The 13,367-nt window shown below is 52.7% G+C and overlaps 1 protein-coding gene across 1 annotated transcript in view; it reads left to right on the top strand.

Annotated features, from left to right (window-relative positions):
* The window catches only part of MARCH2 (membrane-associated ring finger (C3HC4) 2, E3 ubiquitin protein ligase), a gene marked incomplete at both ends in the record, with an annotated part of 18,967 nt that overhangs the window by 2,237 nt on the left and 3,363 nt on the right, over positions 1-13,367 (top strand). Inside the window, 2 exons of the mRNA XM_008948681.1 lie at positions 2,264-2,272; positions 2,707-2,902. Of these exons, the coding sequence (XP_008946929.1) occupies positions 2,264-2,272; positions 2,707-2,902 (205 nt within the window). The remainder of the gene's footprint in view (positions 1-2,263; positions 2,273-2,706; positions 2,903-13,367) is intronic.

The raw sequence follows: 13,367 nt of genomic DNA, 5'->3' as shown, positions 1-13,367 counted from the left end.
CAGGGATTGTCTGAGCTGGAGAGATCCCCTGAAGGCAAGGGATGTGGAAGTGAGGAGAGGAGAGGGGTCAGTGGCTCACCAGTGATGTCTGGCAGGGAGAAGGGGATGGTGCAGTGGGTGTGCATTGCTTCACAGCCCTAAAGATGATTAAAGAGTCCAATTGAGATGAAACCTGATAAACATTGAGCTGAAAGTGATGGAGACCTGCTGAGATGTCAGGGGGCTGACATGCACTTTCTTACTTCTCTTCCCTTCATGTCCCACCAATGTTTTTCCCCAGCATGCTCCTTTTCCTTGCTCTGTGTTTCCATGTCCTCCTCTTGCTTTCTGTTTTGTCTGGTTGTGCAAAGTAATGGAAGCAGCACCTCTGCTTCTGGAGATGGCAGATTCCCTGTTCTAACTGTTGTGTTGCAATCCCACAGACTCTTTGTGCAGTCAGGTTGGTGTTTTCAGTCAGCATAGCCAGAGCTTGCATGGAGAGCTGGGATCAGTGTGGCTTTGGTACTGCCCCCAGGATGTGGGAAATGGTGCAGGCTGATACAGCTCACTGGATTTCAAGAGGGCAGGCAGTAAGGTCTTTGAAACAAAGGTTGTCCTTTCTCACCCTCCCTTGAATGTTCCCAGAGAACACTGAAGAGAAGTGCTGAACTGCTGAGAACAGTGAACTTTGGTGTCTAGAGCTATTGGAGGTTTCCCAGGGAGCCCCAGACATCCTCCATATGGGGCTGGCAGATGTGGCACTGGACTTCTAGGAAACCTGTGCCTTTGGATGGCAGCTGGGATGCCCTTGGGCATGAAGTGGCACTGGCTGCCTGTGTTTAGGGAACTGGACATTACTGGGAGTGACTGCAGGGTAAATAATGGTTGCAGTGCAGGGTGCAGTCGTGCAGATGGAGAGCAATAGTCTGGGGGTTCCACGTGTGGGTGGGTTTGGAGGAGGGAGATCTGGGCATGTGGCAGTTATGTGCAGTAGTGACCCAAAGGCAAAGGTCTGTGGATGCTAAGATTTAGGAAGCAATGCAGAATAGGATGTAGTCACTGCAAAAACCCCTGGTGTCTTGAAAACTGTAGCTGTGGTGCCTGCAGCTCTAAAAGGATGTTTGAGAAGTGCAGGAGGTAGAGGGGAGGGTTGTGAAGGTGATAAAAAGGTGGATGTGTTCCTGTCTGAGGCATGACTGAATAGGCTGGGACTCCTCTAGAGCAGCTTCTGCTTCTGGAGCAGGTTCTGGTGGAGACCTGTAAATGTGGGTGGGGGTGGAAAATGTCTTTTGCAGGACAGGAATGAGAGGATAACCCACAACAAGCAAGTGAGGGGTTTCCAATGAAAAGGACATGGTGCAGCTTGAGAAAGTCTTTGCTGCAGAAGGACACTGGGTGATCCAAGTTTACATAGGCACAACAAAGACTAGTCTGTGGTGAGAATTTGTCATGTGAATATGATCTGACAGAGCTGAGGTAGTGGTTGCTGGGTGCAGGAGCAGTGGCACTGAGAGTCCACAGTCAGTGGCACCAGTTTGAGGCATGAGGGAACATCCTGAGCACAAGTGGATACTCTGAGTGTGATCAGCAGCCCAGGCCTCCTGTGGGGAAGGTGGCAGTTGCCTCTGACAGGGTCTGATACTTCCCTTGATGAGCATCCCTGGTCCTGTGGGGTCCTGAGGGAGCAGATCTTGAGCATGACCAGAGATTTGATTCTGTGTTGAAACCTCTAGCCAAGGAGGGAGTGAGGAGTGGTTGTTGCTGAAGCACCAAGGCATTTCTAGAGTCAGTTGAAGGCCTGAATGCTGTAGAACAGTTCTCTGCATGGTGATGTGCAAACTGGATGCTCAGAGAGTTGCTGCACTGTGATGGGCAGAGGGTTTGGAACCCAGAACCAAGAACCCAGTCCAGGAGACTGCTTGCCATGAAATGGCCAAGGAGGGAGTGAGGAGTGGTTGTTGCTGAAGCACCAAGGCATTTCTAGAGTCAGTTGAAGGCCTGAATGCTGTAGAACAGTTCTCTGCATGGTGATGTGCAAACTGGATGCTCAGAGAGTTGCTGCACTGTGATGGGCAGAGGGTTTGGAACCCAGAACCAAGAACCCAGTCCAGGTGACTGCTTGCCATGAAATGGTGTGTCCTTGGAGAGCTTCCAGGGGCAGTGCAGTTGTGTCTTTAGACATTGCTGTTCCCTGGGCAGGTGCTGCTGAGCCCAGGGAGATGGGGATCAGCAGAGATGGGGTGAGAGGGGGTAGGTCATCTGAGAAATGCAACTCTGACTGCAGACCTTTTGAGTGGCTCCAGTAGCTGGGGGCACACTGTGACTAGTGTGAATCCTCTGGCTCTGCTTTGGGCTTCTGGATTTGCACCAGTGCTTCAGGCTTGTTTCTGTGCCTGGTGCCAGCCTCTCTGAGCAGAGCTGGACACAGACATGCTCACTGCAGCCCCTTCTGCAGCCAGCTGAGCTGGGCAGGCTCTCCTGCCAGCTTCTCTTGGCCATTGTGGTGCTTATCAACACGATTTCCACATTTCACTGGCCTGGGATGTCCCAGAGAGCTGCGTGCTGCCCTGAGCCTGGTTCCTGGCTGCAGCAGGCTGCTGGAGAGTCGTGGGGAGCCTGGAGGTGCTGCCTGCTGGGGCCTGGGGGGACCAGGGCCTGCTCTCTGGTGGGGCTGGGTCGTTCTGCCTGCTCTGACAGTGACCTCATTCTGTTTGTCTGCCTCTGCAGTGACGGTCCCATCTGTCGAATCTGTCACGAAGGTGGAAGTGGGGAGGGGCTGCTCTCCCCCTGCGACTGCACAGGAACACTGGGCACCGTGCACAAGAGCTGCCTGGAGAAATGGTTGTCCTCCTCCAACACAAGTTACTGTGAGCTCTGCCACACAGAATTTGTTGTAGAGAGAAGACCGAGACCTTTGACAGAGGTACCACTTTCTTCCTGCTTCACTTTTATCTCCTTACCATTTGAGAGAGAGTGACTGCTTTGCCCCACTGTCCCCGTGGTCCTTGCTGTCTGCTCCTCACAGTAGCTGTGCACTCACCAAGAGCAACCTGTTCAGAGATCCAGTCTCTTATCAGGCCAAGTGATGCAGCTGCAGTAACACAGTGGAGGTGTTTGGGTCAGCTCCTACCTGTGAACCCTCCCGTGGTCCCTGCCAGTGGCAGGCTGCAGGGCTGTGGAAAGCATGAAACAGGTGGAGTTTTATGCCCCAGCATCAAAACACAGAGGTCACCAAATGACCCACTGAAATACCAAGCTCTTGGAAACAGTCTTTTTTCCTGTTAGTTTTAATCTTATCTCACTGTATTGCATTAGAGCATCTCTCTTGCATGTCACTTCCTTGTCATGTTCTGCTCTGAGTAGTGACATGTGTCAGTTGCTGATACTGCTCACAAAAGACCCATCCTCCCTTGACTTAACACTGGGGTATATTATCATAGAATGTTTGGGGTTGGAAGGGACCTTTAGAGGTCATCTAGTCAGACCCCCTGTAGTAAGCAGAGACATCCCCAACTAGGTCAGGCTGCTCAGAGCCTCATCAAGCCTGACCTTGAATGTCTCCAGGGATGGGGCCTCCACCACCTCTCTGGGCAACCTGTTCCAGTGTTTCACCACCCTCATTCTTCCTAACGTCCTGTCTGAGGCTGCCCTGCTCTAGTTTAAAACCATTGCCCCTCGTCCTATCAAGTGCTTCAGAGCCTTTGAGTCTTGCACCTTCCTGCTGGGCTGTGGTGTCCTGCTGCTGGGCTGTGGTGTCCTGCTGCTGGGCTGTGGTGTCCTGCTGCTGCCCTGTGTTCCTCACAGTCCAAGGAGAAAGCAGGACACTGCTCAGCCAGTCCTTGTGTTCCTCTCTGCATTGACCTCAGGGGAAGCAGGTAACTGATGGGTCCTTGAGCCTCCCAGAGGCAGAAGGTACAATCCAGGCTCTGATTGGTGGGGTGGGTTGGTTTGGTTTTGGCTTGTCACAGAGCTGTCCTTCTTCCCCTGTTCAGGCAGTCTGCTGTGCTCACATTTCAGACTTTCTTTGGCCCCCAGAGTTTATAGTGCTGCCTGTAACAAAGCCCTTTACATGTGGGGAGCAGGGGCAGCTTGGATGAGGCCATCTTCTGACCTTGAAATTCAGGTGTACATCCCCAAGGAGGAATAAGTAAATCAGTGAGTTGCAGTACAAAAGGCTCTAGTGGTTTGGTTCAGGGCTGGTTTTGTCTGTCTGTGTGTGAGCTGTGCTGGCAGGTGAGCAGGCTCTGCTCATACAGGTGCTGCAGGACCACTGAGGAGGGTGTTGCTGGCATACATGAGGATCTGCAGAGAAAGATCAGTCTGCAGTTGGGGATTTATAGTTAAGAATTTCGGGAGCCCCCCAGTCCTATAGCCACCAGCAGTGAGAGAAGTGGGAAAGCATCACCTGGAGCCTCCAGTGCCAACACTCCCCTTCTTTGCAGGCACCCTGTCCCTGGGGGCTTTTCATCCCACTTCTCCCTGCCTGTGTCCAAAGTGTAGCTCGCAGCTCTGGGTTTTGTTTCAGAAGTTCTTTTCCTGTGGATAAAGTTTCAGGGCAGTGCAGAGCAGAGCTGCTGCTGCACTGTCATCAGTGAGGCTGCAGAGAGAGGGCTGGGAGCTGGTGCTGAACAACAGGCTCCTGTTACCTGCCAGCTCTCAGAGGTTTCTCAGTGCCTGCTGCCAGCTGTGTGTGTGCTGGGAAGGCAGGGGCTTAATTCTGGTTGGAACTGTGACTGCTTGTCTGGTTTCTCCTTCCCCTTGCTCCATCAGATTACAACCGAGCCACAGCTGAAATCCTAAATTGCTTTTTCCATCTCTGTTTCCATTCCCACTGATTGTTAGAGGTTTCCTTTCCCTCCCCACCTGCCCCTCACCCCTCTGCAGTCCTCAGCTCCCTCCCCACACTCCCATCTCCTCTGGGTGCCCGGTGAGCCTTGGAGGGGAAGAGCCTCCCACGTGGGGAAGCATTCAAGCTTCAGTTCACAAAATTGATATTCAGTTTTAATAACTGTTTAATGTACAGCTGACTGTCATTGACCTGACAGCCTGAGACAGGAGGAGGCTTGAGACTGCAGTGCTAAACCAAACTGGGTGTTTAGCAGAGCAATTTGTAGATGAGCATTACATCAGCAGTTGGTGCTGTGAGCCCTTCTGCTTTCCTCCCAGCTGCTAAAATACATAAAATGGCTCTGACCAAAAACTCTCAGATTCAGAGGTTGAAAACCACTGTTTTAAAACATTTGGGAAGGGCTGAATCTTGGCTTTGAGTCCATGCTGCAGGCAAGCCCAGTAACAGTGAGCTTGCTAGGGCTTATGTGGGCCAAAATTTTCAGTGCACATTTCAGATGTTTTAGCTTAAGAGCTAGTAAAGTATTTGTGCTCAGAAACAAACATGTGGAAGTGCTTTTAGTCAGAGCTCACAGATGCTGTAGCACCTCGTAACAACCACGGACTTAGAAAAATGCATACTAGAATAAAAGCTCAGTGTATGCTGGAGGAGTTCTCCCCCTGCCACTGGGCTCTGTGCCTCCAGCAGGCCAGAGGAGCTCGCTGGGACAGTGTGGCAAGTCCAGGGTCTTCTGTGCCCCTTCTGGTCTGTACTCCAAGGTGGGTGAGTGAACAGCCCAGGGCAATCAAGTCTGTATTCCTGTTGGAATCTGTGGAGAGCCCCTCTGAACCAGAGCCTGTAAGGGTTCAAGAACAAGAAAGCTGTTCAGCAACAGGAAATTGGAGGACAACAAGGAGAAATCACAAACAAGAAATGTGGGAGTGGTCAGACAGGGTGGGTGGGCAGCATTTAATGAGCCTCAAGGACAAGAGCAATGGGACGTTTTCAGCGAGGAGTGGACCCCTCCTGCCCTCCCCAGTAGCTGCTGAAGGCTTTGGGATGGAGTTATCCATTACTTTGTGTGCTTGGGACTGTCCAGGAGCACAGCGAGGGGGATGATGTCTCCTGTGTCTGCCCTGGGAACAGCTCACAAAGTGCAGTTCACCTCTAGTGCCTTGTGAGTCCGTGGGCTGTGAGCCCCTGATGGAAAGCAGCAGTTGGCTGGTGGCAGCAGTCCCTGCTGCAGGGCAGGGTCCAGCCCAGCTCACCAGCACCAGCCAGCCCTAGAGCAGGTCCCTCTCCTGCAGATCCTTGCCTTTCTCCCTGGTTTCCCAGCCTGTAGCCTGTTTGACCAGCCCGTGGCAGCAGCCTGCTCCCCCCAGGGCCACGTGAGGCATTCCCTGTGCCCTGGCACACTGGGTCTCAGCTGCCCCCGTGTGCCCTGCATGCCTGGCACGTCACAAGTGGAGGGTTCCTGCTAGAGGGAAGCTTCTCACCTGCCTGGAGAGCCCAGCTGGTTTTGTTGTACTGCTCCCAGCGTGCTGTCCAAAGCTCTGATCCCTGCCTGCAGTCTGGGGAAAATGTTGTGGAGTTCAGGTTCGTGTTTTCCGTGGGAGCTGTTGCTATAACTGCTCTGAGCTGCTGCACAGCCAGACTCTGGGCTCTGAGCAGTGACAAGGGGCGTGCTGCACGGGTGGTGTTTGCCTTTTGTTCACTGACAGGCCAGCTCAGAGGATGTGGCCTCTCAGCAGAGGCTCTGCCCTGAGCACAGAGCCCCTCGGGAGGAGCCCATGACCGCTGTGCCAGTAATGACCACTGTCTGCTGTAATCTTCTTGGCCTGCACCAGATTGAGCCAAAACTCTTCACCAAATACTTGTAGAAAGTGTCAACCCCAAGATATTCATCTCTTTCTGAGAAGAGGGCTAGGGAAAAAGGCTGCTTGGTCATTTGAGAGTGACGTGGTTTCCTCAGCTGCCTTATCTGAGAACTTCTCCGTGCCCTTGTTGCAGGGAGGGGTGAGGAGAGTGTTGAAACTTTTGGGGAAGTGATGCTCACGTGTGACTCTGCAGTTTAGTGGTTCTGATAAAAAAACCACTCCTCACCAAGGAAAACTGGGAAGCCAAAACAGAAATTAGTGAGCAGAGGAGAAGGAATGGGATGGAGAGCAGGACTAGGAGCAGTGCAGGAGCATGCTCCCTGGCAGTGGTGTGGCTGAAGGGTCTGCCCCAGGTGTGGAAGGCTGTCCAGGCATCCAGGCTCTATTCTGCTGTCACCATGAAACCCACCAGGGAATCAGGTGACACACTACCTGTGATGCTGCTCCTCAGAGGACACAGCCAGCTCTGGCTGGTTGCTCTGCTGTGTGCTGCCTTCCCAGCCCGGGGAGCCTGGGAGCTGCTCTGGTCACTGCCCAGCAGAGCTGGTTGCTGTGGGGATGAGCCATCAGCCCTGTGGAAAACTGGCTCTGCCTGGGTGTGCTTGAGGAGCCCTCCCAGGGAGAGAGGCTGAGGGGCCAGGAGGAAGCATTTGACAAGTGCTGTGGGGAAGCTGCATGGTCGAGTGGAAATGCTGCTGCAGAAGCTGCACAAAGTTCTTGGAAGTCAGGAAATGCCACAACTAAAACTCAGTCCTCTTATATATCTGCAGTAGTGTGGCCTTTCCATGGTGCCAGCCTGTGTTTTCCAGGATCAGCACACAGGCAGCAGATACCCAGGGGCTAACTCTGTGTTGTGTGGCTTTGTGGGCTCAACCTGGGACACCCCATTCCCCATGGGACACTCACTGCTCTGACAGGAGCACTTCACAAACAGTAATTTGATTTTGCAGCCTCCTTTAGGGAGGGAAGACAGCGACCTTCTTCAGAATGGATTAAAGAGAATTTTTTCATGGGACTGGATTTTTATGTTCTTTGAGCAGCCATTTATTTATGTTGTGGTCTGGTCAATGTAAAAATAGCAACAGCCTTTGCTGCCAGGGTTCTGATCTCTGAACCAGGACTGGGGAACTTGTCTGAGCCTGGAGCCAGCTCTGGCAGCTCCGGGCTGGCCCGTGGCTGCAGGAAGGATATCTCCTGCAGCTCAGCCTCCTTCAGTTATTTTTTAACTCTGAAGCTGGCTGAAAGCTGCAAAGAGCCACAAAAGACTTTTGTTAACAGCCAGGCTGTGGGACTGACGGGCTGAGCACTCTCCTGGGAACCTGTTTTGAACCACTGCAGGTGGAGATGGAGAGTTGAGCTGGACTCCCAGGTGCCTGGGGAGGGGCTGTAGCCAGGGGTGTCCTCTGAAAGGACAGAGTGGCTTCTGCTCAGCACTCTGGAATGGTCTCCAGCACGAGAGGGTTGTGGACTGGGGCTTTTGAGTGAGGAGCATGTCCCCAGCAGAGGAGGAGATGGCCAAGTCTTGGAGAGGGATGGTTTTCCAGTACAGCAGCAGTAGTTTAATGCACATCTGTGTGTTCTCAGGGGAGTGCTCTGACTCCAGGAGACTCTAGCCACCATGGCTGGCATAGTCAAAACGAGCAGAGTGTGTTCCTGTGTTACCTGGAAGACTACTTACAGCTTTCCCAGAACAAGTACTTTCTTCTTAGGAGATGGCCAAGTCTTGGAGAGGGATGGTTTGCCATTGCAGCAGCAGTAGTTTAATGCACATCTGTGTGTTCTCAGGGGAGTGCTCTGACTCCAGGAGACTCTAGCCACCATGGCTGGCATAGTCAAAACGAGCAGAGTGTGTTCCTGTGTTACCTGGAAGGCTATTTAGACAAAGTGCTCAACACCTAAGTGTCAGTGCATACAGCTTTCCCAGAACAAGTAGTTTCTTCTTGGTTCAAATAATGCACAATTACTGCCCAGGATTCATCTCCAGGAGACATCTGTACCTTTCCTGTGCAGGGTGTTGCAGAGGCAGGGGTGCAGGGCTGTGCAGTTGGAGCCTTGCTGCAGTCTGGGCAGCTCTCTGCCAGGACACCAGTGGTCACACAGTTCTCTAGGCAGGGCTGGGTTTCTTTGCTCTAACTTTTTACACCTTAAATTTGCCTCAGATAAACCTTGTTCTTCAGAGTCCTACGCTCCATGGAGAGCAGGAAATGCCTTTTGTGATTAGTTAATTCCTGCCTGCTTAGAAACCTGAGTTAGTGCTGTGGTTTAATCCTGGCTGGAGACTCAGCCTCACTCCCCTCCAGTGGGCTGGGGAGAGAATCAGAAGCATAAAAGTGAGAAAACTGGTGGGTTGAGATAAAGGCAGTGTAATAGGGAAAGCAAAAGCAAAGCAAAACAAGGAACCCATTCACCACATCCAACAGCAGGCAGGGGTTCACCCATCTCCAGGAAGGCTCCAGCACACGTAGCAGTGACTTGGGAGGACAAATTCCGTGGCCCCAAATGTCCCCCCCTCTCCTTCTTCCCTCAGCTTTATACACTGAGTATGACATCATATGGTCTGGAGTATCCCCCTGGGATATTTGGGTCTGCTGTAGTGGCTGTGTCCCCTCCCAGCTCCTTGTGCCCCCTGGTCTGCTCACTGGTGGGCTGAGGAGCAGCAAAGGCCACGACACTGTGAGCTCTGCTCAGTGATAACAGAACATCCCTGTGGTACCAACACTGTCCCCAGCACAAACCCAAATGCAGCAAATACAAAAAAAATTAACTGTATCCCAGGCAAAACCAGCCCACATAGGGTGGGTCACCTTGTCTGGAGGTATCTGCCTTTTTCTGGCTGCTGGAGAACCAAGGCAAGTGCTGTTACAGGCACCTCATTGTACAAGTCTAAGTCCTCCCCCCTCCTAGTGTTAGTCTGGGACTAAACCCATCACAAACCCACTTTCTCTTACCAAGGGCTCTCCCCTCTGAGGACTCTGTGCTCCAGGGTTTCAGGCAGAGCTGCCTGGCTGGGGTGTTGGGTGCCTGGGGTGTTTCTAGGCTGTGTTACCAAGGGTGATGCTGTGGCTTTGCTGGTAGCTTTGCTCAGCTTTGTTCCTCGAGCCACACACGAGTGAGGCCCTTCTGCCTGGCTGCTGCTCTGCTCCTTGCCTGAGAGCACAGCTTGGTCTGTGCTCCTCTGCCCTTGGTACCTCAGGCTGTGAGTACCTGAGCCTACTCCTGCCAGTTTGCCCTTTTTGGCTTTCCCAAGTTAACAGCAAAACTCTTTCCTTGTTCTGTGTCTTTTGCTGTGGCATTAACCCTCCCATTTCTCCTCTCAGTTCTTGAGAGGAACCCAGGAGTTGCAGGACTCAGCTTTGACAGTGGGTATGAATTTCTGGTGCTGAGGGCAAAGCTCTGGTTTTGCTAAAATGACCAGGGTGTTGAAAGCCAGCATGCCCTGGTGGTGAGAGCTAATGAGTGTTATGCATGACTTCCTCCTAATGCCTCTCTAAGCGTTTAATACCTTTGCTAAAGCCAAACTCATTTGAGACAGCTCACTAGCTCCAAAAAAAAAGATTCCTCTGGTGAATTGGTCACGACTGGAGCAGTTTAGCCACACCCTTTGCTCCCAGATTTCTGTCCTTGCAAGCAGGTCTCATGGTGGAGCCACAACAAAATTCTGCTTCTGTCTTCAGTGCTGGTGCTCTCCTGCAGTGTGTTCACATGCCAGGGACATGGTTTAGCAGAAGACTTGGTAGAGATAGATTACTGGTTGGGCTTGATTATCTTGAAGGTCTTTTCCAGCCTAAATGATTCTATGCTTCATCTCAAACTGGCAACTTCAGAAATACCTGCATGTCCCTGTGCCTCTGCAGAGCAGCTCCTTCCAAGGGCATTACACAGTAAAAGAAGCTGTCAGGTTTTTTCTCCTACTCTTTCTTTGTGTTTCATTATGTAATTTTGATTAAAAGATGCTTATTTTTCACTGTCTGCTAATACTTTTGGTTCACTTAAGCTGGATATTTTATGTAGGTCACTGGATTCTGGGTTTTTTTTGTCTCTTAATGAAAGTACAATTTCCAAACACAACTGTTGCCTGCAACAAAGCAGGTTTGAAATTCTCTGAGGTGTTTGCTTGGCTCTTTGGGTCACACTGGAGCATGGGACACCTCCCCTGGGTCTGCCACGTGCAGTCTCTCTGCCCCAGCTCACTGGTGTCCCGTGCCTCTCGTGTGGGAGGTGCTGCTGGGTGGCTCTGGGACAAGCCAAGAGGTTTGCAGGGAGCTGTGGTGAGATTCCTCTCCTGGCAGCATAAGCAGGAGCAATAAGAAGTTCTGCCTCTGGGCACAGTGCCTGGTGCAGCAGTCGCTGCCCCCCCTCCAGTTCAGAGAACTGGGATGTGACATAAACTCTCCCCCACCCTTCCTCCAGCCTTATCTTCCCCACAGACAGACTTTTTTCTTTGCTTTCCTTGAACTCTTCTGCTGAGCTCCCTGCCCCATTCTCTGTCCTGGCTGTGCTCCTCTGCCCCTTCCCCAGCTTGTCTTTCTCCTCTGCTAGACTCCTGTTCTAGTGAAAAACAAACCACTCTTGGCTCCAGCTGAGTCCTGTCCTCTCATCTTTTCCTTTCTCTTACATTGCTCTCCAGAGAGCCTCTTAGATCCCACCCCAGGTCATCTTGCCATTTCTCTGTGCACTCCCTGCTGCTTCCAGCTGAGTCCTGTCCTCTCATCTTTTCCTTTCTCTTACATTGCTCTCCAGAGAGCCTCTTATATCCCACCCCAGGTGCCCCATCTTGCCATTTCTCTGTGCAGTCCCTGCTGCTGCTCTGCAAACCTGGAGTGGTCTCTTTGGGGCCCAAACTGGAAACAGTTCATCCCTACCCTCTTGGCACTTACCAGCACAGGTCTCTTCTTTACACATCTGTCTTCAGCACTTTGTCCAGCCCTGTCTGTGCCCCAGGGATCTACAGGACCTGCTACCAGTGAGCTTCTCTGAGGTGCAGCTGCTGGCAGGGCCGTGATCTCTCATTTGTGCATGCTGTGGCACAGCATTCTCTGTGGGGACACCAACCACAGAAGCACCTGCTGCTGTGTAGGACCGTGTCCTGGTGACCTGCAGTGCAGCCTGGGGCCCTCTCCTCTCTTCTCCTTGATTTCTGGCACTCTTGCAGGTCGTGCTCCTCTTGGGTCAGCCTGGTGCCCTGTGCCCAGTGCTGAGTGCATTGGGAGCCCTCTCACACCCGCCCAAGGAGAGATTGGGCTGGTTGAGGTTTGTGGAGAGCCACCAGCAGGCAGCTGTGCAGTGGGGAAAGGAGGATGTGGAGGGACAGCTTTGCTCTGCACCATTTAGCTGCTCTGCTTGCAGGACTAGGGGTGTTTCTGGGTCTGGGCTTCCTGAACTCTCTGTAGTTCATCAGAGCTCCTGGACTCCATCAGAAAAGGTCTCTCCTCACCTTGTTAAAGGCAACAGGACCATCCTGCTGGGGCTGCCCGTGGAGCTCCATGGCCTGCGAGGAGATCTTGGTGGGTGCCCAGAGAAGGGATGTGAGCATCCCTCCTCTGAAGCTGTGGGTTTTTGGTTCAACACGTTCCTCCTGCAGGCACAGGACTCATGGTGGTGCTGTGAGGCAAGGCCATGTTTTTCTTTCTGGCTTACATAGCCAGGCACCAGGTCAGCAGTGAAGGGAGAACCAACATGAGCAGCCACAGGCTGAGTGTTTGGTGGGCAGAAGATGGAGTGTTTTGTAATGGACCTGGCTTTCCACAGCCACACCCTCCTGCTGTTGCTGCAGCTTGTGTCACAGCGTGGCTGTGAAGTGGGGGGACTTTGTGGCAGGCCAGGTGGTGACTTTGGCAGTCACACTGGTCCTGAACAGTGCCCACCACAGCGGGTGGTCCAGGGGCAGGGCTGGGAGAGACCCCAGCACGTGCTGGCTGGAGGCTGCTGGTCCCTGCACTGGTCCCTGCACTGGTCCCTGCTTGGCACAGGAGTGCTGCATGCGATGGGTTTTATGAACCAGGCTAACAGCTCACAGCCCTGTAGGTTCTGCAACACAACACGGGCTGTAAAAATCAGTGAAAGCTTTTTCTAAAACACGTTTATAATCCCCAAGAAAGACTGCAGGGTGCTGAGCACCACTGGGACTGTCCCTCATCCTCCGTTCTCCCTGGTCACCAGTGGAAGAACGCAGCCCAGCTCCGAGAGGCTGAGCAGCAGGTGCTGGGATGGACTGTCTGGAAGACTGCTCTGTTACCCCTTGAGCTCTGCTCTTGGCTTCTGGAGGAGCTGATGTTGTCCTGGTGCATTTTCTGCATGCCCTCCTCCTACCTCCCATCACCTGGGGCTCACCCTTCATGGGAACTGAGGCACCCCAGGGTGGGATACTCCTCATCCCAGAGCTCTGCCACAGCTCCAGGAAACGAGCTCCCTTCCACAGTCCTGCTGCCAGCAGAAAGAACATCTGGGAAAGCCTCAGGATCGTTCTGGAGGACAAAGAAATACAGTTGTACCCAGAATAACTTCTTGTTGCACAAGCAGAGAGGGGTTGTTTCCAGCAGCGTGGGCTGGCACCCAGCTCGTAGCCAAAGTCCTGTGGACTCTCCCTCCTCCCCCCTGGGCTCACACGTGAGTGCAGCATGGAAGCAGTTGTTTCTGGAGTTGGCCTGGAAGAAGACCAAGTTATGCTTTTGTTGCTTTCCTAT

The sequence above is a fragment of the Merops nubicus genome, unplaced genomic scaffold (genome assembly GCF_000691845.1).
Source record: "Merops nubicus isolate BGI_N331 unplaced genomic scaffold, ASM69184v1 scaffold20571, whole genome shotgun sequence".
NCBI classification, from domain to species: domain Eukaryota; kingdom Metazoa; phylum Chordata; class Aves; order Coraciiformes; family Meropidae; genus Merops; species Merops nubicus.
The sequence above is the reverse complement of the archived record's forward strand: the minus strand, read 5'-3'. Positions and strand labels throughout refer to the sequence as shown.